This window comes from Epinephelus moara, chromosome 4 (assembly GCF_006386435.1).
Source record: "Epinephelus moara isolate mb chromosome 4, YSFRI_EMoa_1.0, whole genome shotgun sequence".
NCBI lineage: Eukaryota > Metazoa > Chordata > Actinopteri > Perciformes > Serranidae > Epinephelus > Epinephelus moara.
Window position 1 is genome coordinate 25,677,817 of NC_065509.1, and position 25,112 is coordinate 25,702,928.

Genomic DNA, 25,112 nt, shown 5'->3' on the forward strand with positions numbered 1-25,112 from the left:
AGTGTTTGATTTCTTCACTGCCAACAGACACACTGATGGCAGGTGTGGGGAGACTGTATGGACTGTTATTAGTTGGCTCAGTTTCTATGCTTGTTGTGCTCGTACATGGAGAACAGGCCCCCAGGCCCTCTGATGTAATGGTGAACATTTTGTTGTGCGACAGAATGCACCCTCCAGCTACTGTTAGGACTTGATATAAACCTACATATTTCAGTCAGGAAAAAATGTGATAAAGATAAACTGATTTGCCTGTGAACAGCTTGCTACACAGAGGGGGATCTGAGCGCTGAAAACCAAAAGCTGAAAATATTTTTCCACCATTAAACTGACTTTAATATTACAAAATAGGTAGCTGCTGTTTTCCAGTACATTTGCAAAAATTTAGATCGAATGTGTGGCTTTTGTTCCCAGTAAGCATGACTGGCTGAAAGCTGAGTTATGTGCAGATTACGACTGAGATAAAGGAATATAAAGCTAAAGAATTTCTAAACCTCTCAATCCCAACATCTGTTCTATAGGCTGAGCGAGGAATTTAGGTCTGTGCTGTGTGTTTTTGTTAGCAGCTGCTGCCTGTTTGTTCAGATCTAAACAGTCGGCTAATGCGGTTGCATTACACTGAGCCCAGAGTTCATAAGTTTAATACTGTGAACTGTGAAGGAAGGTTTTGTGCCTTAACAATGAACTGAAGTGTTACCTTGAAACCCTTTACAATTACCACATTGTATAAGAAAGCAACTCTTAAAAATACACTGGATAAAAAAAAAAGAAAAAACATTTCCATCTATAAAAGACTCCAGTGTGTGTTTCTGTACGAGGAAAAACCTTTTCTCTGCACAGTATAAATGTCCTATTGTGCTAAAGCAGCATTAGAAAAATATATATTTTCGAGGTGTCGGTAGCGTAGTGGATAGTGCCGGCGCCCCATGTACAGAGGCGATCCCTCGCTGCAGCGGTCGCAGGTTCGACTCCGGCTTGCAACCCTTTGCTGCATGTCAACCCCAGCAGCCCCACTCTCTCTCTCACCCCATTTCAATCTGTCCTGTCCATTAAAGGCAAAAAGGCCAAAAAAAATCATCTCTGAAGAAAAATATATATTTTGAGTATTTATATCTGCAGAGTTTCAGCATGCATCTCACGTCTGTCTATGACTCAGTGTCCCTCCGCTGAACAACACACTTGATTAACAACATGCAGATTGGGTGTGGTGGTTCTGGATGACACATCCTATGGATCAACCGTGCGTTTGCATTCAGCAGGAGCTACTTACACACCAGCAAGAAATGTCAGATCCTGTTTGTATTCACCTCTCACATCCGCTCTGAACTGCTGTGCTTCCATTTTCTCAGCACTGAATCATTGCCACTGCTATTATCCAAGCGGGTAATTCTTTTGGCAACACGAAAGCTTTTTATTCTGGTACTGTAAATGTGTGCAAATTAGCATCTGCGTCATGCTTACCTGCAGCCTATAAGCCATTAAAGACAGACTATGAATCACGCTGATTGCAAATCAATAGTGACACTACATCATGCTTTTGACAGAATAGAGCCTCAAAACACAACCGTTTATTTTGAACACTTAGTCTTCTCTTCAGGTAAAGGGTGATGTGGAGACTTTAATGTAAAATGTTAGTTCTAATAACACATCCTTACTTAACGAGCTATCATAAGAATGTAATTATACAGGAATGTTTATTGCAGTGATCACAAAGCATCAGAATTTAGAAATGAGACATCATTTACTGTTGACTCAACCCAGTCGCCAGGAAAAATGTGCATTTTTATAACCCACAGATGCATTACTTTTATACATCATTTTGTAGCAGATACGCTGAAACTTCTCAACAACGCTGTGGTGGAGATGTTATTAGGTTTAGGCACAAAAGTTAATTGGCTACTGTTAGGAAAATATCACGTTTAATGTTAAAACATCCACGTTTGGTAGCACAAAAGGCACAGGTCAGAGAAAAACACCCAGGTTCAGGGGCTCAAACCGCTGCTGGGAAATGCTGCAATGTGTTGATGAAAAACACCCAGGTGACATGGTTCAAACGACACTGGGAAATGCAATGATGTGTCGATGAAAAACACCCTGGTTAGGTGACTCAAACATTACTGGTAAATGCCGGAATATGTATGTAAAATACAGCCAGGTTACATGGCTCAAACGATGCAGGGCAACGCAACAATGTGTCGGTGAAAAACACCCAGGTTTTGGTGGCTCAAATGGTGCTGGAAAACAAGGAAATGCTGCTTCACATTGGTTAGAAACAGCCGGATTCAAGTGCTCAAATGCAGCTGGGAAACTCCGTGATGTGTCAGTGAAAAGCAAAAGGGTTACGTGGTTCAAACAACACTGTAAAATACAACAATTTGACGATGAAAAACACCCAGGTTCGGTGGCTCAAACTTTACTGGAAAATGCAATGATGTGTTGGTGAAAAACACACAGGTTTTGGTGGCTCAAATGATGCTAGGAAATGGCAGGATGTTTTGGTGAAAACACCCGTGTTCTTGGTTTTGAACAGTGGTCTGCATCCATCATCCTCTTAATCTCCCAATGACATAAGTTATGCATTACATTACTTTAGAAATGTTGATATGATACATATTAAGCAAATGAAATGTATTTGTGGTTTGCAGCAACATATATCGCAAACTTTTTGACTGACTGTAAAACAGTACAGTTAAAAAAAAAAAAATTAAACCAGTTTCAATCACGACTCAACGCCCACATACCACTTTTAACTTCATGAGTTTTAACTGAAACATGCAAACCATAAAAGAAAAAAATGACCTGCCCACATTTCATGTCTTCAGGCACTTCCTTACCTGCATGTAGATCTTTTTAAGACCAGGAATGTGGTCTCCGATCTTGCCGAAAGCGAGGCGTCCCACCCCAGATGAAGCTCCGATGCAAACCAGGAGCACCCATTCCTTCTGGGTCCCCTTGAACTGCTCCTTCACAAAGTTCATCTGAGACACAGAGAGAAGAAGAGACACAGTGCTGCGTTAGCTTTGGATGTGATTAGATGGTGATTAGATGTGATGGTGCTGCACGAGAAACTCACTTCAGATGCCACCAATGATGAATGAGCTGACAAAGATATCACACAACCTGCAGGTGAACTTTCTCGTATGTTTTTGTGCTTCATGCCAAAGAATTCAATGAATGCTGCAAATGGGTGTGCGTTTGGTGGGATGGAGGAATTGTCCATCCATATCCCCAAAGCCGAGGTCTAACAATAACAAAATGTCTTCATCCACAGACCTTCGGAACAGCAGGACAGTAAGTCCCAACGCATATAGTTCAGACCCTCCCACTCCCCTCAGCCCTGACCCCCCAAATCAGATCCAAAACATTAAACCGCCCTCTGAAGTCTTTTCCTGAACTTGCGAAATATTTGCTCTGCTTTGAAGGGCTCTACATTCATCAATGGCCATAGGATAGGCATGTTTAGGGATACAGAGAGGCCATACAGGAGAGGTTTCCTGAGGTGGTCGAGCCAATACAAAGACCGGGGCTGTGTTTACATCTGGGCCCTGGCCTGAAACAACAGGCCTGACAGAGGGAGGCCGGAGCTGGAACATCCGACATCTGGATAGAGGGAGATCAACTTCACAACTAAACGCTGAAGGTTTACACTTCATCATCATCATTCACTATCTCACTATCTCACACCAAAGTCGGCCAAAGGTCATGTGCCGAATTTTCAAATATACTATATGCAAAATTACTGTGCTTTGACTTGGAGGTGATTTGACTTCTTTCTTTATCATGGTGTTATGAAAGTCCAACAGAAATCATGCCACATTTCCACTGCATGATACGGCTCGGCTCTGCTTAACTCAACCTGCTCAAATTCAAACTCAAAGAGGCTTTATTGGCATGGCCATTTTGAAACATAGTATTGCCAAAGCAGTTTGTACAAGGGGGTAAAAACAGGTACAGTTATTATATTAGCCAAAGTTGTGGGTAGCACCTGGTACTTTTTTTGTACTACCTTGGTCGAGGTTCCAAGCGAGCTGAGTTGATATTAGAAGGTGGATTTAAAACCGCAGACATATAATCACAGTTAAAAAGACATTTCCATTCAAATCAATGTGGCACGATGGTCAGAGCAGCGGCATTTTGATGTGTATTATTACAACCGATAACTGACAAACCGACTTTCAGCAAACTGCGAACTCACTGATGTGAGGTTTTGCAGTAACGAACCAAGGAGCAGAGGAGTAGTACATTTTCAAATAAGCAATATTTTCTGTTCTTTCCCTGTTTCTTTTCCTGCCATTAAATGCATGTTTGTTGAAACATGATGTCATACTACTGTAGCCGCCTCTGAAGAACAAGTGAGAGTCACTGCTCAGCAGACAGCTGAGAGGCAAACAGCGCAGGGATAAACAGTGAGCAGATCAGCACATTTTAAAATATAATTCTGTGAATTAAGAATATATTCCGACCAAACAAGAGCTGGTGATTGTTGGAACAATGGACGAACTAACTACACTAACTACTACGACTTAAATTAACAAGACTAACTATGACTTTTTTGGTGAGTTTTATTTTGTTTTTATAGAGCTTGAATTGAGTGTATTTTACAATGAGCTAGTTTGGTGAGAAAAAGAAGCTTGGATTGGTGTAATTGTATTTTTCTGTTTAATAAGGAGGAAATAAGGAAGAAAGAAACAAATGATTTTTTTTTAATTTTATTTATTTATGTATTTATTTTGAATTTTTCATTTATTTTATTATTTATTAATTAATTTATAATTTTTTTCTATTCATTTATTTATTTTTTCCTTTTATACTTGTATGTATATATGGGGTCTGTCCCAAGTCTCTTATTTTTTTAGTGCTACTGCTAGCTACTCGCTTGAACCGGAAGTTGTTCGAGGTCTGCCATCTTCTAGGCCGTCCCAAGTCTCTTATTTGTGCAGCAGGGAGCTAGAGCTAGGAGCTAGCAGCAAGCTTTAAGCAGCTACGAGCTAGGATGGTCGAGAGCTTCCTATCCGGAAGACTTTTTCAGCTGAACGCTATGACGTATAAATACCCGCCCTCTACATCTGGCACATTTGAACGAGATGGTGGAGAAACAGCACAAGAGTAAGTACCCGTTACATGCATTCTTTGCAATAAATCGCTGTAATTCACGTACCTACTTCAAAGAGTAATGATATTTCATGCAAGATTGTTATGTTGCAATTAGGTTTATTTCAGCCACAACCCGTTGCGTTGTTCATCGGACTGTCGGTGATGTGCGGCTGCTACATGCAAAAGTGTGTGACCAGAGTCATGACGGCAGGGGGTGGGGGCTACTGTTTTGGTCAGTGAATACAATGAGACTTGGGATGTACCCATAGTAACGCCAGACGCTGGCTGCTTTACGGAGCAGATCCAGCGGTGCCACCATCATCAGGAATGGACGTCGCTTCACGTGACGCTTCAGTGGAAAGGACGACTCATGTCTCTTAAACCGACAATGCTCGCTCATCGCTCCTAGCGCTAGCTCCTCTCATTTTTTTCCTAGGTGGGAGGGGCTAAACAGCTAGCAAAGTCGGCTAGGTAAGACAACTAGCAGTAATTTAAGAGACTTGGGACGGACCCTATGTGCGTGTGGGTAAATATATATATTTTTCTTTTTTTATTTTTATTTTATTAATTTAATTTTTTTATTCTTTCTGTGTATAGTAGTGTTTTTTATACATTTGTATATGTTCTGCTATCATACATTGGTATTTGAAGATGTTGTGATTTGTACAATACTCACTGGACAGGTCATTGTGATTTAAGAGTCAGGCCTCTGCTCCTCACAGTTGATCTCATCTAATTTGTGGCACCAGCTGACTGATTCATCACACCTGGTGGTAATCTGTCTGTGTCTATATCTGTTCTGTGGAGCACATGTCAGTAGCATCGATGATAGTGAAGGACTGAAGTGTTTGCTGCTGTTTTAAATCACTGCACTTTGAGCACCCTTCTTTTTGTGCACGGATGTTCTGAATAAATTGACATTTTTTGGCATTGATCTCAGCCTGTGAACCTTTCTTGCGGCTGTCCAGCCCAGTTGAATTCGTGTGTGGGTATTTTTGCCATTCTTTCTCTTATTAATAAGGAAAAACTGTGTCAGAATAGGCAAAAACAGAGCTCTCAAACTAGTGAGTGTGCCACACTTTACGACACTGATGTTTGTTGTCACCTTAACAACTAACACCAATCGTCCTTTTCTTTTCAAAGAGTGAAATGACCACGCCAAACAGTTAAATGTCCTTTCAACCCATTTTATCCACTGCAGACCACTGATCGGTCTGGGAGTATGCATACTTGTGCAACATAGTGAATCCTGCACAAACCTGCTGTTGTTCAATCAAGCTAACGTCTATAGTGACTGCAATTTTTTCATTTCCTTGACCTAGATTTTTAAAAATGGCAGGCCACAGAACTACAGCGAACACTATGTACACTTCGCTGTACAACTGAGATTCATAGTGCAGACACTCCTCTGTTTGTTTGCAGATGAAAGCTGATGTAAGCATTCAGCGAGTGTCACATCAAAGATGATGTCAAAGCATTTTGCTACAGCGATCAGCTGAAAATCCTCCTGACACTGAGAGGGTACTATCATCACTGGGAAACAAAATAGATCAAAGGACCTGGTACCCAAACTTGATTTGAGCTGAACCATGCAGTGGAAATGAGGCATAAGTAAAGTTATTAACTAATCTAAGTTGTTTTGTAAGGTGTGAGGCTCTTGCCTTGTGTAGCAGGCTGATATCTACTTAAGACAGAACCATGATGTAACTGCTTTACGCAAATATGGTTTAAAATGAACCGTTTCAACAGACGTCAGAGATGTGATTATACAACTCAGACTAATCAACATCCTAATGCTGTTTATGTAACCCTATAATATCAATAAAGAGGTCAGGATTTTTACATTTTCACAGTTACATAACAAATGCGAGAATGTTGCGGTATGAATTTCATATTAGATAATGTTTAGGTACTACTGTGAATGAATGACTGCTGAGTAAACAAAGCTAAATGTCAACCTGCAATTTCCAACTAACATCTATTGAATATTAACAAAATGTGACAAAGCTGATTCTAGGCAGGAGCAGGCACACATGTGCACTTATAATTTGACTACAAACATGCTGATTATTGTTCTTACCAGATGGATATACGGCACAAAGTAGCCGAGCACTGCCGTGGCTACTCCAAACGCCCACACCCGGTATGTCACGATGTGAAACACACGCAGGTTGAAGTACTTCCTGACCCCACTCAGGACCCTGCTCCACTTGCTCCCCCCCTGACCAGTGGCCCCTGGCTGGATTTGGGGTTTGGCAGGACCAGGACCCATGCCAGGTGGTCCCATGCCTCCTCCGGCAGGCAGTAAAGGCTTGAACATCAGCGCCAGCAGGGCCTGGACCAGCATGAAGAGGCTGAGGATCTGGAAGGTCCTGCTGAGGCCTAGAGGTCCCACCACCTTTTTGAGAAAAACTGGGAGGCCCATGGAGAAGAGGCTGGCACCTGCTGTCACCACGCCGTTGGCCAGGCCCAGGCGCTGGCGGAAGTAGTGGCCGAGGATGACCAACGAGGGCTGGAAGGCGAAGGAGGAGCCACAGCCAAACAGTATGCCATATGTGAAATAGCGAAGGCTCAGGGAGCTGCAACAGAGAAGTAATGATGTGGTAATTATTTGATCATGTGCTTTGCTGCAACATTAATTATTCAATAAACTGAGACTCAAAGGATAAAGGATTCTTTATTGTCATTCCAGCCGTGCAAATACATGAAAAGAACAGGTCGTGATGATCTTTAATAATTAACATTATGATAAAACACTAAGTCACAAATGGTGTACAGACCATAAAGAGCCTTAAGGCAAATCTGTGATTTGTGTCACTGGGCTGTATAGATAAAACTGACTTGACTTTTTTATAGAAACAAGCAATAAAGAGATGACTAGACTCATTTATTAAAAGGCTTGTGGTTAAACAAAGATTGGCTGTTCTGACTGTTCATATCAGATTTTTGTAGATAATAAAACACCCAAAGTTGAGACATCTTCCTAAAAATCTGTGGGAGTGTGAAAATATTGCCAAGTGTTCCCAGATAAGGAGTTAATGTACTGAACTGAACAATAAAAAGCCCCTCAGATGCTGAGTATGACTTATTGCATGACTATAATGATTTAGTGAGCCTGTGTCATTGAAATTGAGCTAAGCAGTTTCATATTACTGTATGTGGCACTAAGATTTGGTTATTGTCATAGCAACGCTGAATGTGTTTAATTTGAGTATTCCTAACACAAATTCTATGGAAGTTATATGCCTAAGGCTCCTCATACTGCAGCTGCAGTGAGACTTGAACAAGTTTAGCCCCAGTTTGAACCTCATGACATTCGAGACACAGAACTAAGCAACTGTTTGTCTGGAGGGAAAAAGAAAGAAAGAAGGAAAAGCCGATGTTTGACAAAACCTGAAGTGTGAACAAGATTTACTGCTGTTCTGAAAGCATTTTCAGAATAGAAAAAGAGACTTCCCAAACTGTGACGGTTTTTCCTAATCCAAACAAAAGATGGTATGCCTTCTCTTTTTCACAATGTGAACCAAAATTTAAAACTTCTGTTTTCAGCTATATTTGTCTATAATGACGGACATGTTAATGCAGTGACACTCCAGCGATAAGGTGCCAGGTGGCCCACCACCCATTGACAAATTCACAATGCAGGCCCTGTGCTGGTCCATCATGGTGAAGAGGGAGCTGAGCCAAAAGGCTAAGCTTTCAATTTACTGGTCCATCTACGTCTCAACCCTCACCTATGGTCATGAGCTCTGGGTGGTGACCGAAAGAATGAGAATGCCGATTCAAGCAGCCAAAATGTATTTACTCCGTGGGGTGGCTGGGCTCAGCCTTAGAGATAGAGTAAGGAGCTCGGACATCTGGAGGGAGCTCAGAGTAGAGCCGCTGCTCCTTCACGTCGAAAGGGGTCAGTTGAGGTGGTTCGGGCATCTGATCAGGGCACCTGTTTCGGGCACGTCCCACTGGTAGAAGGCCCGGGGCAGACCCAGAACAAGCTGGAGGGATTACATATCACATCTGGCCTGGGAATGCTTTGAGGTCCCCCCAGAGGAGCTGGAAAGCGTTGCTGGGGAGAGGGACGTCTGGGATGTTTTGCTTGGCCTGCTGTCCCTGCAACCAGGCCCCGGATAAGGCGATGACATTGAATGGATGGACGGACAATGAAAATAAACTAATTCTATGGTAATGTTTTTGTAATTTGAATGTTAATAATGTGTCAGAGTGCTTAAGAAATCAAAATGGAGCTTGTTTAAAAAAATACAAATTAAAACACAAAGAGAGGATCACCAAGACCTCCTGACACAGGTAGTGGCTAAACTCTGAATATCCTCAAACCCTAGAAACAACTCTGCACACACCTGACCGGCGTGCGGTTGTTGCATCTGGAATTGCCTCTTGGCAAAGATGATAAAGGACTGCAAACGTTAAAAGCTTAAAAACAGGCAATGAATTAATTATGTTTGTTCATTAACTGGCCTCCCGTCATTTTGGAGAGTGACCCCCAGGCAAAGCAAGTTGAGAATCCCTTGGGCAAACAATTATTTTTTTAACCAGATTATTCAACATATCTTTATACAACAGTTCCTATGATATTTTACGAACTAGTGCGTCAACCAGTTAGGTTCAATTTAGGAAAACAGTCATGGTTGGGCATTGTCACGGTATACCTACTTAAAGTAACATGACGACGTGATGTGACATGTCACTATGTACATAACTAACTTGAAGCAGTCTCCTTGGTCAAAAGGCCAAGTTTGTTTGTCTGACCCAATCACCACCTCGACTGCCTCCTTAAGCAGACTTTGTCGTTCTTCATACATCGCCTGACTTTGTCCTTTCCTCCTGGCAGTCTGCAGTGCATTTAGGTCAAGTGATCACAGCCTCCTGGCTCATGATTACGCAGATTATATACAAATTATAGTGCATCAACTTTTGTAGGTATAAGTACGATCAGTGAATGAGAACAGCCTGGTTTGTTGAAGAAGACTTTAAAGATTCCCTCAGGACAGCTGTAAGTGTTGTTAAATGGACCTCTGGGCTTTTCAAACATCACAGGGTATTTATTTTTCAGAAAAGCAAATGCTTTGCTCTGTGACAAACATGTAATGGTAATACCAGGGGCATAAATGTAGACAGTGCAGGCAGTGCAGATGCACTTGGACCCTTATGGAAGAACTCAAGTAAAATTAAAAATAATGCCGTTTGCTATTAATGCTTTTGAAAAGGCAAACCCATCTTTGTCATGTCTTTTCCTCTTCTTCTTCTTTTTTTTAAAAATTAAATTAGTCATTAGCAATCTCCAACAAATTATATACTTCCTCTACATACAATGTCATGTGTCTGTTTGATCATGTGTCGAGACGAGATGACATACAGTAGCTAGCGTGCATGAGTGCCTGTCATAGTAGTGTGCACTGGGGCTCGTCGTAACTGCCTTACATTAGTAATACATTAGAAGCACAAACTGGTGGTAGTGATGTCTTGAATAATAAATGTGCTGTAGCTTACTTTGCAAAGGATGTACTGAGCAGTCCTATAAAAGCCACCGCTGCCCCGCTGACGGCTGTCTTCCTGCAGCCGAAGTGGTCCGTGAACATGCTGACCACAGGTGAACAGAAGAAGATCATGCCCATGGCCAGAGCTCCGACCCAGGCTGCAGAGGAAATGGAGAGGAGAAGAAAGTCATTGTCAGAAACATGAGGAAACCCTGAATGTTGCAGCTACCACCTAAAGAAAAGACCTGTTTATACACCAAACAAGGATCAGAGTTCGTGTAACATAAAACGTGTGCTGTAAATCAGATACACAGGATACAACACGGAGCAGTACAAGTGATGTACAGTAAAAAATAATGAGGATACATGTGTTTCCTTTCCTGTATGGAAACAATACACCGGCTCATTTTAACACTCATAATCATTCAACAGTTACTGCAGTTCCCACGTCATACACAGCTGGAGAATTTCCCTCGGAGCTACTGTTACATTGTCAAACAACTGAGGTGTACATCACTCAACACGAGGATAGAAAAAAAGCTCTTATAGGAGAAAGACGAGAAAACAGAAAATCAATTATAATATGTCCTTTGTTTACATTTGGTTACTGTATGAACAATGTACCAGCTGTGATCTCAATGGAGGCCACAGTCAGATGCAAACTTGTTGAATCTTGTTCTTTCATTGTCTTGTAGGCATTTCATGACTCAGACAACATGAATACATTAAAGTCATGTAAATGTCATGTTTGCAAAAGCTTTAAAAAACTAAAAACCCTTTGTGCGCACTGGGTTTTCTTTGAAATGTTTCTCTCTCCACGACCCTCCGCCATCTGATGTGATTTGCTATTATTATAAATTTATGTAACTCTTCTCCTTATTGTGTCTTCGCTTGCATCGTGTACATCAGACACGCTCCATAAGATTTCTCATGGTGATTAAGCAGATCAAAAAGTGGATCAAAGTGGACCGATCTGGCCTGTGGTGTAATATCAATCCAGTGTTAAAACATAACGAGCCAGAATGATCCGACAGAGACACTGCGTACCCTGGAGTGCAAACAAACAAGTGTCTGGGCCCAGTCTCCCGGGGAGCAAAGGTAGCTTTAATGTCTACCGTGGTGTCTGGGCTGTAGGTCACACTGATCCAACAGCTCAATGGGAATGAGACCAGAGAGGCCGATAAACAGGTGGATGGACTGATTTTACCTACCTACACACACGTACACGCACACACACACACACACACACACACGCTCAAGTTCAGTGTGAAACATGAGCTCTAGCACTGTACAAACACAGTCTTGTGAGGCTTGATCCAAACATTCTGTAAGATAAATCTGCTGGTACACAGTGTACACTACAAAGTCAGATTTTGTATAGTTTGAGGGTGGGACTGCACCCGAGCCTTCCTACAGTTTATTTATCCAAAAGGAACAAGAGAGGGGGAATTCTCCTATTTAACATGTACTTCATGAACTCCCACCATTTTGTAACTTCACCGACAAAATGTTTAATGTTTCACCTTGAGGCGAAACACTGACAAAAAGCACTTAATTGCTCTTGGCAAAAGCTTTTCATATCATATCTCAAGACATACAGCAGTGCCTGGTTGCATAAAACCACTTATGCTAAGGTTGCCCTTCAATTTCCATCTAAGTATGCCTGAGAAAAAAATGTGCTGCATAAATTCACATAAGGATTTCCTTAGGATATTGAAAGGGAAAACTCTTTGATCTCTTAATGTTTGCCCTTAGCTACTTAAGTATTCCCTTATCAAAGAAGGTTCTTAGTCACCATTTCCCTCACACACCTTTAAAGGGATCCATGCCCTTGTCTTAAAAGTTAAATAATGTGTGAAGCATAAGACAAAAGCTGAATTTATGCGGATATTTGTAGACAATACAGAACTGCATATCAGTGGGTGCAAGAGTAAAGTAGGCCTGATGGTAGAATATACAACAGAGACGGAAATCAATGGCAAAGCTGCACAGGATCAGATTAACCGACTTTACTTAATAAGCCAAAGAGTTTGGCTTCCTGTGAGCACCTTAGAATTACACTTGCCCCATATTGCACCACTGATCTAGAAAGCTAACAACCACTCTCAGTGTGCTTAAAACTTTGGCTGCTTTCACACCAAATCAGGCACTGCAGCTATCAGCCGCAGGATTGTGCGACCGTGTGGGACTGTCACTTTAATGGCCCGTTGGTGGGGGGCATGGAGGGTGGAGACCGACTATAGACGGCCCATCTCCCGATCTCAGCGACTAAGTATTTGTCTTTGATAAGTCTGTTTATGTTGGCTTAAAGGATCTGTAGAATTCACTTTGATTATCACTAGCCTCTGTAGTATCTCTATTATGGTTGCAATATGGGATTTTCATGGTATGTTAACCATGGAAGTTTGTGCAAAAATTTGTAAGTGCAGTTGAGGAGGAAAATGTGAATGTGCAGCTGAGATTCTCCTTTTGGTTACATATTTTTTGAATACTGTAGACAAGCAAATGTAAACCGTATAATTGCTGTTCATTTTCATACCTTGGTATACGGTTTCAGTGTATACATCTGCAGCCTTCAACTTTACAGCCACAAAGACACACCTGCATGCACACACATACAAAGCCAGTGCTCTCCTTTGTTGGACAGCACACACGAGCTGTTAATACATACTTTATTTCTGTGATTCACCTTAATATTTAACAACAGGAAGTATTACTTGTTTTATGATTGGCCAAGGAAGCATGACATCGTGTTGTGTTTCTCAAAAAGTTGACTCTGTTTCAACTTCTCTTTTTTTTTTTACATCCCCTACCGCTCCACCACCGCAGCCTAACCCCACTTCCCACGTTCAAATAATTGGGAGTACTGGCGTTTTCGCCACAATGCCTGATTTGTTGTGAATGCAGCCTTAGTGCTTGTCAGATTGACCTGCTAGTGTTACCCCAACCCTCTCTGAGGCAGTCTGTTTTCTTCTCCATCTGAGGGAACTATCTGGCTCCTTCGCTAGTAAATGCTTCACTTCGTTCACCTGCTCGTCACCAACTTTCCCTGTCGACCATTTGGTGCTGGGTTTCTCACTTAAAAAAAGCAGCCTGCTGTGACTGAATATGACCCTGATGAAGCGGTGATAGTGAATCAAATCAGTACAGACACAGGGGTCGTAAAGACAAAAGAATGCACTGACAGATGCTCAACGTTCCATAGGGCTGAGGGGAACTGCAGGGTTGGGTTATAATTCTCTGTTAGTTCATTACAGGCGACCCTTTTCACATTACACAGTCATTTGATTCATTGTTTGAGGCCTTATAACGGACACAACTGACCATCATGAAACAATGTTGAGCAAAAATGTACGTTATGATGTACTACACATTTGTTCCATGTAGCTTCTGCTCCACATTTGCCTGAGGGGTAGAACATATGGCTTTCCAGAACGGAAATAACAAGGTTTAAGGCCCCACGGTGCAAAATGTTAAACTGCTCTCTATGGATTTTTGCATACAGCAAACTATAAAGTATTGAAAAGAGTGCTGACTTTGGCCAATAATTTCTGCAGTTAGGGTACTGTACTGTGTAGATGATAGGACATCTGCATACAGGGAATACAGCGCATGGCAGTGGCGGCGCAGTAATATGTAAGTTTTACAGTTGAGATAATGCAGTGCCAAAGAAATGGGTTGTCTGACAGCGAGGTATAGCAGTGAAAAAATCCTCAATGTAGCGTCCACTTAGACATATATTAATATTTTTAGGTGGGCCTCTTTTAAGGTGGCTAAAAATAAATTTTAAATTTTGATACCCGCTGACTATCATCTACTGAAGGTAATACACTGTCTATATATAAGTACCTCATACAGCTCCATTTCAAAAATCCCGAACTACCCCTTTACGTGTGGTTTAATGCTGGCTCTAAGGGAAAGACCATGGTAGTCATTAAATATCTCCCCACACTATAGCGGTGGACGTGGTCCACGAGAACATCGTGCAGCCTCCACTGTGTATGCCAAACCACAAAGCATACAGTCAAGAATAAAACATACAGCCTGGAAATTTAATGGCATATGTACTTTGCTCTAAAAGTTAATCACCCAAAAAATATGCTCAGCCCGAAACTCTTGACAGAATTGGGTCTAGTTTGCATCGCCTCCAGCGCCTGGAATCTCAGAAATTTATGTCCACAGTTTTGCATGCCTCTACCATTGGGATCACTTTTGCCTTCACCGGCTTTTCTTCAGTTTTTCATATTCCTTCTTATGGATGCTGCTGTCACTTCAGACCACAGCATATTAAATCTTTCTCAACCACCCACTGTGTTGTTTCCCATCTGGACTTGTGTTCCTATATGTTTGCTATTTCCGCTTGTGTCTTGCACGCTCATTTAGCAGGTTGTCTTCAGAAGGCCTCGTAAAAATGTTTTATAGTTGATAAGGTTGGCCAGTCTGGTCCTGGATAACTACTTTTTCCATCTGTACATTTTTTTTGTCATATGCTTTTCCCATATGCTGCTACATACTAGGGCTGGGTAATATGGATAAAAATTCATATCTCAGTATTTTCAGGCTGAATGGTGATACACGATATATATCTTGGTATTTTCTACTAAATGTGCTACGTGTTTTCAGTTGCAAGTCAAAGCCACATTTGAGATGTCATAAGCACTTTTATAAAAACAGACTGTGATCAAAATAAAATGCAAAGACAGGGATTATTCCCATGTTTGAAAATTACAGCTGCACAACAGTTACACCTCCAAAACACTAGTCAGCGGAAAGGTTTCTTTGAAAAACTGTAAAGTTTGATTGATTCAAAACACACCTAAAACACACATTAAACATGATTTAATAGAGACAATTTCAAACACAAGTACACAAATCAGCTTCACTGTAACTTGCAGCATTCACAGACAAAGCACTTGTCTTTTGCTGGACACGTTTTCCCCACAAATACAACATGCTAATGTTTTTAGCACAAACCTAGGGCATTTTACATTGTATAAATTAGCCTAGCAGCTAGCGGACTTTTGTCTACTCATGAAACCAGGGACGACAGCAACATTTAACAAAGGTAACGGTACATAATTTGGCTCCATTACAACTCACAGGGTCCACCAACAAGACAACTGTCTTATACTAAACACATTTGCCAAACAAATAAAACATGCTAACGTTATTAGCACAAGCCTATGGCATTTAACATTGTATAAATTAGCCGATCGGTTATTTCCTCTGCTCATATGAGGCCAGGGTAAATCACACACAAGACTGTTTTGTGGAGGCTTTATTGTCTTCACAATCTATCGTTTCTTGTCTGTGAAATTAAAGTAAATAAAGTTTGTTTCCACTGAGAGAAATGGTTTCAACGTACAGAAATAAACAGGAGGTCTGCGTCGCTGCAACGTGTAGTTACATTTAAATGCATAAAAAATGAAAGTATATTCCGCATTAGTATATAAATTCCGCATTAGTATCAAGGATGGAGACGACATAACAACAACCAAGTATTACCACGATAAACTAAGACTGACAGTTTGCCTATCTCCTCCTTTTTATCCATCCCCATTTGATATATTATTTCAGGGAGACGAGATCGCAGAGAGACAGTATAATGTGGAAAGCCCAGAGAACAGACAGCATATTGTTGAAGCCCACTGCACTAGTCTAAAGGGTTAATCCTCCACAACCTACTCCTTTCACTGTCCACATCCTCAATCATTTACCCAGCTTCAGAAGAAGAAAATTGTTTAACTGGAAGCAGCAACGTACAAGTACCAGTAGTACCAGCAGAACCATCAATTGGCGCCTGTTGTCATGTTATGTCAAATTACGCAATTACTTCACTCGAGCCAGCATCTGAGGCTTTCTTGACTGAACCACTGTGGAGAAAATTATCGCAGGCTCTGTTTGAAAGTGCACTCCATGTTACTGTGCAAAAAAAACAAACAAAGCTCGTTGTCTACATCGAACAAGGTCTGTTAGAGGCTAACAGAGCAAGAGAAACATGTCTCATTCCTCCACTCTCCCTCCTCTGTTTTCCAGCCAAGCCCACCTCCGAACCCTCATTTCCCTTTGCCCTGGCACAAGCAAAAGGTCTGTGAATAGACCGAGTGGAGTGTACTCATTAGAGACGATTAGCCCCGAACACTTCCAAACAAAAGAAAAAGGACACAGTGAGGGACACTGAAGGAACATGAAAAGGTGTGTGTGTTTGTGTGTGTGTGGCCAAGAGGCTTAACAAGCTTTCCTCTCTTTACGTGACGGATGCAATCTGACAGCGTTAGAGAGTCTCTATAGGACCCATCTGTGCATCAGAGGAACAAACTTCTTATGGCAGGGAAACGCTATTGGAGACATTCAGTGTACCAAGAGATTTAGCCAAGAGTACAGCTTGTATTTGGCATGCATAGAGGATATCCGTGTTCTTTGTTTTGAGAACTCTGTGCTCTTTTTTAATGTACATCATGACAGAACAAGACCACAGACTGTAAATAGGGTTCCCACACATCTTTGTGGACAACATTTCCAAACTCTTCTATGACTTTTCAAGGACCCATCATCATTTTTTTACTTGCCCTAATTGCCTGGTGTTTTTGAAACATATCAGATTCAAACTGTTTAAACATAATTTCAGTTAGCTGATATACATGGAGGGAGAGATGGAATACAGGGAGAAAATGGAGATAAGTATGTGATGGTGAACTAAACATCACACATTGATGCTTTTTAGAGCCACGTTATGTCAACAGCTTCATTAAGTAAATTTGCCATTATGTTACATTACACAGAAGGTTATCTACGGCAGATTACTGTAACAATTTCATTGCACAAAACCTAATTCCAAGTGTGATTGTGAAATTCCCCAACTTTTCCAGTGTTTCCATGACTGTGAGAACCCTATAGCTACCGTGATGTCACCCATTGGTTTGTGGACTCCCTTTTTGAAACCTTGGGTTTGGCATTTTGGCTGTCACCATCTTGGTTTTTTGGAGCCAGAAGTGACCATACTCGGCTGAAAGGCGGGTGCTGTGTAGGAACGAAGGGTGGATTTGATTCAGAAGCTGAGGACACTATCGGCAGGCAGCCTGTTGCTCAAAGTGGCCCGCCCTTAATTATGCATAGCTTTAAGCCTTAAAAGCATTTAAATGAGTGGGTTACATAAATATAACCCGAATATATATAACATAAATATTCACCCCTGTACAGCTGTCACGAAGGGGGAATTTAGCTATCGAGGCCAAAACTTTATTTTTTACATGTTTATTTCTGTTGCAAGGGCATTTTAACATGGGGGTCAATGAGATGGACTCGCTTCTGGATCCAGCCTCAAGCACAGATTTGAGTAACTGCAGTTTTTGGCACTTCAGTGTTGGCTTCAATTTTTAGCCCCAGAGGTTGCTGCTTTAATTAGACCGAACCAAAATATACTTTGTACCTTTAGGGATGCACCGATTCATCAGCCAGTCATCAGTATCAGCTGATTTGGGCCTTGCTGACTGCCTATCGGCAAATAAGATGACATTCAGCGATGGTAGTGGCCCATGTTGTGTCGCATGAATTTTGTTCTTTATTTGCTGTTGGACTCAGTCAAGAGTGGCTGGCGTACCCAGCTGCTGATTCAGAAAAGAAGCCACTGGTTGGACCTGACTCTGGCTTGATGTGAGAGGGCAATGAGTGCTGTGCATACACATGGTTTGTTTTCACATTTGCTTCAGTGAGCAGCTGTTCAGCTCTGCAACTCACATCTTGGATGAGAAGACAAATAGACTACGCTGCAACTGGGCAGATATGCTTGTCTTTGTAGAGAAAAACATGCATCTTACTAAGAGGTATTCTACGAGGTACCAGCGATTGTTTTCTTTTTATCGTTGATATCAAGAAGAGGAGACACACTGTATGATAAACAACAACTGTTCTGAATATTGAATGTGTCTCCTTTGATGTATCTATGTCTCGTGAAAGTACAAAGCTGAAACTGGTCCAAGATTAGTTCAATATCTACATAAACATTGTGCATGCCAAACAAACCACCTTTTCTACAAACAATGAATCATTCATATCATTCGGGTCCTCCAACACCTTTCAAAATAACACTGACATTCAAACACACTTGTATTTACATAGCTGTGATGGCACAATTACCTCAACACCGCAGCTACAATATGGAGCTATAAATTCACAAAGACTGACGGACTTGTTTACTAGCTGCTGCAGTGTATTAACAAAGTACTTGGACAGTGGCACCATACTACAGGACAATATATGAAATTGAAATTAGGTCAGCTTTAATTTTAGAGTGTTAGCATTCCTATAAAATGACCAGATCAGGAATTATAGTCCCTTAGTGTAACAGTTTTAGCGGACAGAGAGTAAAGAGAAGGAAGACGGTTCACAGCATGCTCCGTGGATTATCCTGAGACACAAAGACATTGCTCCTGGAAAGATGTGTTGCTGCTGACTTTTTAAAAAGTTGAACAAAATGTGATCCACATGGTTGTAGAAATCTGTGACACAGCATATCTTCAAACCTGGGCAAATAACATCAAATATTATGTTCAGATAGATGCCACTGCAGTAAGACACTTTTTTTAAAGGGGATTTACCTGAACCAACCCCTCAGTGTACAAAAAAACAGTCCTTGTTTCACCTCAAAGGCAACGTGCCAAAATAATCAAAAGTACATCACTGTCCAATTGCTTTCCAGCAGCTATTTTCCCGGGAATTAGGGGGGAAATATTACATCAACTGAACAATGCAACATCTTGTGTTTGAAATTGTCTTGGGCACTCAAACATATTTTTGTAACATTAACGGAAAGGCTGAGGTAAGAGCCCCTTCCCTCAAGGACACATTTAATGCCTTTATCATATGCTAGGACAGAGCGCTATCATGTTATATGACGTACAAGGTCATTTCAACTGGAAAACACAGATACTAAAAGATACAATGATACAATATCTTGGAATTTAGGACAAAAATGTGATTTGATGATTTGCCTATGCTGCACAGCACTACTTGGTGGTATTGGATCTACCAAAAATATTCTATAATCATAGGCCTTTACACAACAAGCTTTTTTTGTGAAATTAAATTACACGTCAATTGAACTGTGGTTTTTGTCATGAGCACTTTCACACATGCAAGGTCATTTTTAAAAAAAAATAAGATCAATTTTCCTGAGCTTTCATGCCGCAAAAAACACATCAACCAATCACGTTTCATCCACACTTATGAGGATTTTAAAACAACAACGGCAGCTCCATGGTCTGAATCAAGACGGCAAATTTTGTTACTCATTTTATCAAAAAAAAAAAAAAAGACAGCACATACCAAAACCACTTCTTACACACTTTGCCTTCCACAATAAAAACCCTTGACATACACTACGTACCTTTACCGAGGGGGTAAATATTTCCAGGCAACTAGTTTGCATTTTCGTGCCACCCCTGGTGTGTAAAGGACTTACAGTAAGATTGCACACTAACCAAAGATCATACCATAGAGATAAAAATACCATGGTGTATTGTTGTATGGTAGGATTGCTAGGAAGCACAGTACATCAGGTCAGACTGCATAGTTTGCGGAGGATTGCGAGTGTAAGTCATTTTGGAGGACCAGCTGGAAACGACATAGGAGGAGTGCCTTCAAACAAGTCAGCCAGAGCCCATAAATGTGTTCTGACAGCAGGAAACTTCTGGATGCTCCATGAGTTGTTTACTTGGTACCACTCACTAACCCTGAGAAACTCTTTCAGATGTTTACTAGTCGTATCGTGCTCCAGGCTCCCAATAGAGCGGCAGTTATGGATATATACTGGACCTGTTCTGCAGAGAGTACATTGTGTCACATGTGAGTGTAGCAGCACAACTCGGCTCCCAGCCTTCGCTCCTTGTACACAATCTGTTGTGCTACTCCAATGCTATATTACAACTGGCAGCCTCTATCTGATACTAGCGTGATTCAAGGAGCTTATGCTGGGACCATACTTATCACAAACACTTGCTTTGGATGATGCTATTTATCACCTATCTGCTCTTTTTATTGGTTCTTTTTTAGCAACTATTAACATTTGCACCTGCAGGAAAACTGTCCATACATAAATCCACTCATTTCTGGATGTTAAACCGAACCCACATTTAACAAAGAACAGCCCACGTCTGTTTCTGATCATCTGTACCTGTTTATATGGAGCTTTAGGAGACTCTGATCCTACCTGAACCCATTCCCCCTGCCCTGTGGAATGCCAAAAATGCCACAGTACTCTCTGATCTGCCAACCTGGGATTTCCAGCTGCCCTGGAGATGCTGGTGAAATCGGGGGCAGTGAAGCTACAAAGACCACAGTGGTATGCTAATGATCGCAGAAGTCTGCTTGAGACAAAACAGACACCTGTTTGAATCCTGACAGTTAAATTGTCTTTACTGAGCTAAGGTTTGCCTTTTAAAGTGGAAACAGATGTCTTGCTTTAACTTATCATAAATGTTGATTGCACAATTGACTGCTGTGTGATATGGGATACCTCAATATCAATACTGTGACAATATTGTGGCGTTAACTTTTGGTGCTTTGACAAAATATTTACACAGTGAGACTTTTGATAGTCATCAGTTATGTAAATGTATTAGGACTAAGTGTCTAGAGGCAAATGACAGAACAGCTAGAACAGTCCGGTAAGTTCAGAAAGTTAACCTAAGGCAATATCTAGTCTCATATCGCGATATCGATATAATACCACCACTAGCACAATGTAATGTCTATAGAATGATGACACCATCTTTTACTATGCAATTCTGTCTGCCACCAGGTACGATCTCCTGAGAAAATAAAGGCTCAATTTACGGCACAAAAGAAGCGTGTTAACGCTTGTGCAACCAAAACAGGAAGAGGGTGGCGCTTTTGTTTTCCTCTGTAGCTTTCGGTAGCTATTCCTAATCACCAAAGAGTATCAAAGTAAGTTCTTTGCAGCTAGTATCTCCAGTAGCAGAACTGGCAGACAGTGTATGGGGGGGACATTTTGAGTACATTTGAATACTAGGGGGAGAGAGTCCCTATATTTATCAGAATTACTGCCACAGAAACGGTTGAAAATCTGTCTGTTTCCACTCTAAGAAACTAAAAAATACAGTGTTGAAATCTGCAACGTCATCTTATCTAATTGAGGGCTGAGGGGACCCCACCATTGAATAGCTAGAATTGGACACTGTTGTTTAAAGCAGTGGTTCTCAAATGATGTGCCATGATCCCAAGGATTTTGTGATACCTACACATTATTATGGCAATATTCAACTGAGCCTATAGAAAAAGTTATGGATGAATTTCTAATTGACTGTATCAGTATGTTGTGCACACCCATTTCTTAATAAAGAGGCAAACCCTAGATAAAAAAATGTAATTTAATTTAATTTAAAAACCTTCACAGGGAACCAATTTGTTACCATTTGCATGTGGGAATTAAAAGTGTGTGATGCATCAAAAGCCCTGATTGGCACCCAGTGTGAGGGATGATGACATTTAAAAGTAGAAAGCTGTGAGTGAGACAATGGATCGCTTTATTGTACGGAGCAAATTACAACAAAGCACCAGTGAAGACGACCTATCACTGAGAGAAGAGAAAAAAAATGCCAGTAGTGAGTATCATGAAAGGTACCTGTCTTATTTTTATTGTCTTATGTCGTGATAAGAGTGATAACACACATGCCGCCGAAGAAAGCACTGTCGGCTGGGGAAGCTGACGAGATAAAAAAGTCTCTTGACTTTTTATCTGAAGAAGTTTCTGCTGTGAGGCTGCAGCAGAAAAGCATCATGGATCTCGTGATGGAGGTGAAAGCTCTGCGCACCGAAAACGCTGAGAAGGATAAACAAATCGCTCACCTGGAAAGGAGAGTGACAGATCTCGAGCAATATACGAGGATGAACGACGTGATCATCACCGGGCTCCATGTTAAACCTGGATCATATGCTCGCGCAGTGTCCGTGGAAAACAGGGGGGAACCCACCGACCTGGACGTCCGCACCACGGAGCAACAAGTGGCTGCCTTCTTGCAGGATAAGGGGATCGTGTTAAACTGCGACAACATTGAGGCATGCCACCCTCTGCCCAAAAGGAAACCCAGCGACATACCTGCCATCATAATGAGGTTTGTAAGTAGGAAACATAAGATCGCACTCCTGAAGCAAGGCAGAAATCTCAGAGGAACGAACGTGTTTATCAACGAACATCTCACAAAACACAACGCAGACATAGCCAGGAAAGCACGATACCTGAAGAAACAGGGGAAAATCCAAAGTACATGGACAAACAACTGTAAAGTATTCATTAAGCTGAATGGTTCACCCGAGCAGGCCAAAGTACTTGTCATCAGAAACATGGAGGAGCTGGATAAACTTCAATAGGCCCTATCGTCATCAGCATGAACCGAGCTAAGGTACCATCCACACACAACCATGACAGACAGAACTCACTCATCTCCATCTGGAAACAATATTAAACATTTAACTGAGAGGATAAATGATCATGATCATCTGGAACTGAGAACTTTTGAATTCACCGAACACAATTCTCAGGATGTGGAACAGAATATAGACCCAGATAATAATTTTTTCTGTAACACTGACAACAATTGCCTTTACTACAGTCAGGAACAATACAACCGTAATGTTAAATCAAAAGACAGACTATCAATTATCCATTTCAATAGCAGAAGCCTCTATGCCAACTTCAGTAACATTAAGGAATATTTACAGACATTTTCACAGACATTTAGCATAATTGCAATATCGGAAACCTGGATCAATACTGAGAGAGGCATGGACTTTGAACTGGAGGGTTATGAATTGAGGAATATAAATAGGAAAAACAAAGGTGGGGGAGGAGTTGCCATATATGTGGATAAAAACTTGAACTTCAAAGTGGTAGAATGTATGACAGCTGTGGTTGACAACCTACTAGAATGTATAACCATTGAAATATGTAGTGAAAAGAATAAGAATATTATTGTTAGCTGTATATACAGGGCACCAGGTACAAACATTGATACTTTTAGAGAATGGATGGAATGTATGTTTTCCAATAAAAGTAATAAAGTAGTTTACATATGTGGCGATTTCAACATCGACATATTAAATCCAAATAAACATAAAGCAACAGAGGAATTTATCAATGCAATATACAGTTTAAGTCTTTTTCCAAAAATCACCAGACCCACCAGAATTACACCAAACTGTGCCACCCTAATTGATAATATCTACACCAATGATATTGAAGACAAAACAATAAGTGGTATACTAATTAATGACATCAGTGATCATTTATCAGTTTTCATCATTTATGATTATAATTACAGGAGCAAAAAAACAGATAAGCAAATAGAATATAGGAGACTGAGGTCAGAAGAAACAATGAACACATTCAAGAACGAATTACTAGCACAGAATTGGGAAGTAGTATATCAAGAAAATAATGTGGATAATGCATATGAAAGATTTTTGAGTGTATTTAAGCAATTATATGATAAAAACTGCCCAATTAAAGAATATAAAAGAAAACTGAAATATAGCAACTGTCCATGGATCACAAAGGGACTGCAAAATGCCTGCAAAAAGAAAAATACACTTTACAGAGAATTTATAAGATTGAGAACTAAAGAGGCTGAAATTAAATATAAAATATATAAAAATAAGCTAACTCATATTATAAGGAAAAGCAAGAAAGATTATTATTGTAGAATATTAAATGATAACAAAAATAATATCAAAGGAATATGGGGAATATTAAACAATATTATAAGAAATAGTTCTAAAAAAATAGACTATCCGGAGTATTTTATTGACAAGGATAATGTTACTTATAATAGGAGTGATGTGGCTGATAATTTTAATACATTTTTTGTAAATGTAGGGCCTAACCTTGCAGAAAAAATCTCTGATCCAGGGGCAGTTGAAAAAAATATGGATATTTTGATAGAGAGAAATCCCAACTCAATGTTTCTCAAAGCGGTGGATGAGCAAGAAATAATGGACATAGTTAAAAACTGTAAAAGCAAAAAGTCAACTGATTATAATGACATCGATATGACAGTAGTGAAAAAGGTCACTGAGGGGATTTCAAAACCGTTAACATACATCTGTAATTTATCATTTCATAATGGTACATTTCCAAATAAAATGAAAATTGCCAAAGTCATTCCGCTGTACAAAACTGGGAACAAACATCACTTCACCAATTACAGACCTATCTCCATATTACCACAATTTTCCAAAATATTAGAAAAACTCTTCAACAACAGACTGGATACATTCATAGTAAAGCATAACTTACTCTCCGACAGTCAATATGGTTTCAGATCAAATAGGTCAACATCACTAGCAATAATAGAAGCAATTGAGGAAATCACAAACGCTATTGAGCAAAAGAAATATGCTGTTGGATTATTTATTGATATTAAGAAAGCCTTTGACACAATAAATCATGATATATTAATAAAAAAACTGGAAAGACTCGGCATCAGAGGTATTGTATCAGATTGGATTAAAAGT

General features: G+C 40.5%; 1 protein-coding gene across 1 annotated transcript in view; it reads right to left on the minus strand.

Annotated features, from left to right (window-relative positions):
• slc16a2 (solute carrier family 16 member 2) overlaps positions 1-25,112 on the minus strand; it is a 40,084-nt gene that overhangs the window by 8,972 nt on the left and 6,000 nt on the right. The window contains exons 2-4 of the mRNA XM_050042039.1: positions 10,597-10,741; positions 7,172-7,670; positions 2,832-2,975 (exon numbers count right to left, since the gene is read on the minus strand). Coding sequence (XP_049897996.1) covers positions 2,832-2,975; positions 7,172-7,670; positions 10,597-10,741 — 788 coding nt within the window. The remainder of the gene's footprint in view (positions 1-2,831; positions 2,976-7,171; positions 7,671-10,596; positions 10,742-25,112) is intronic.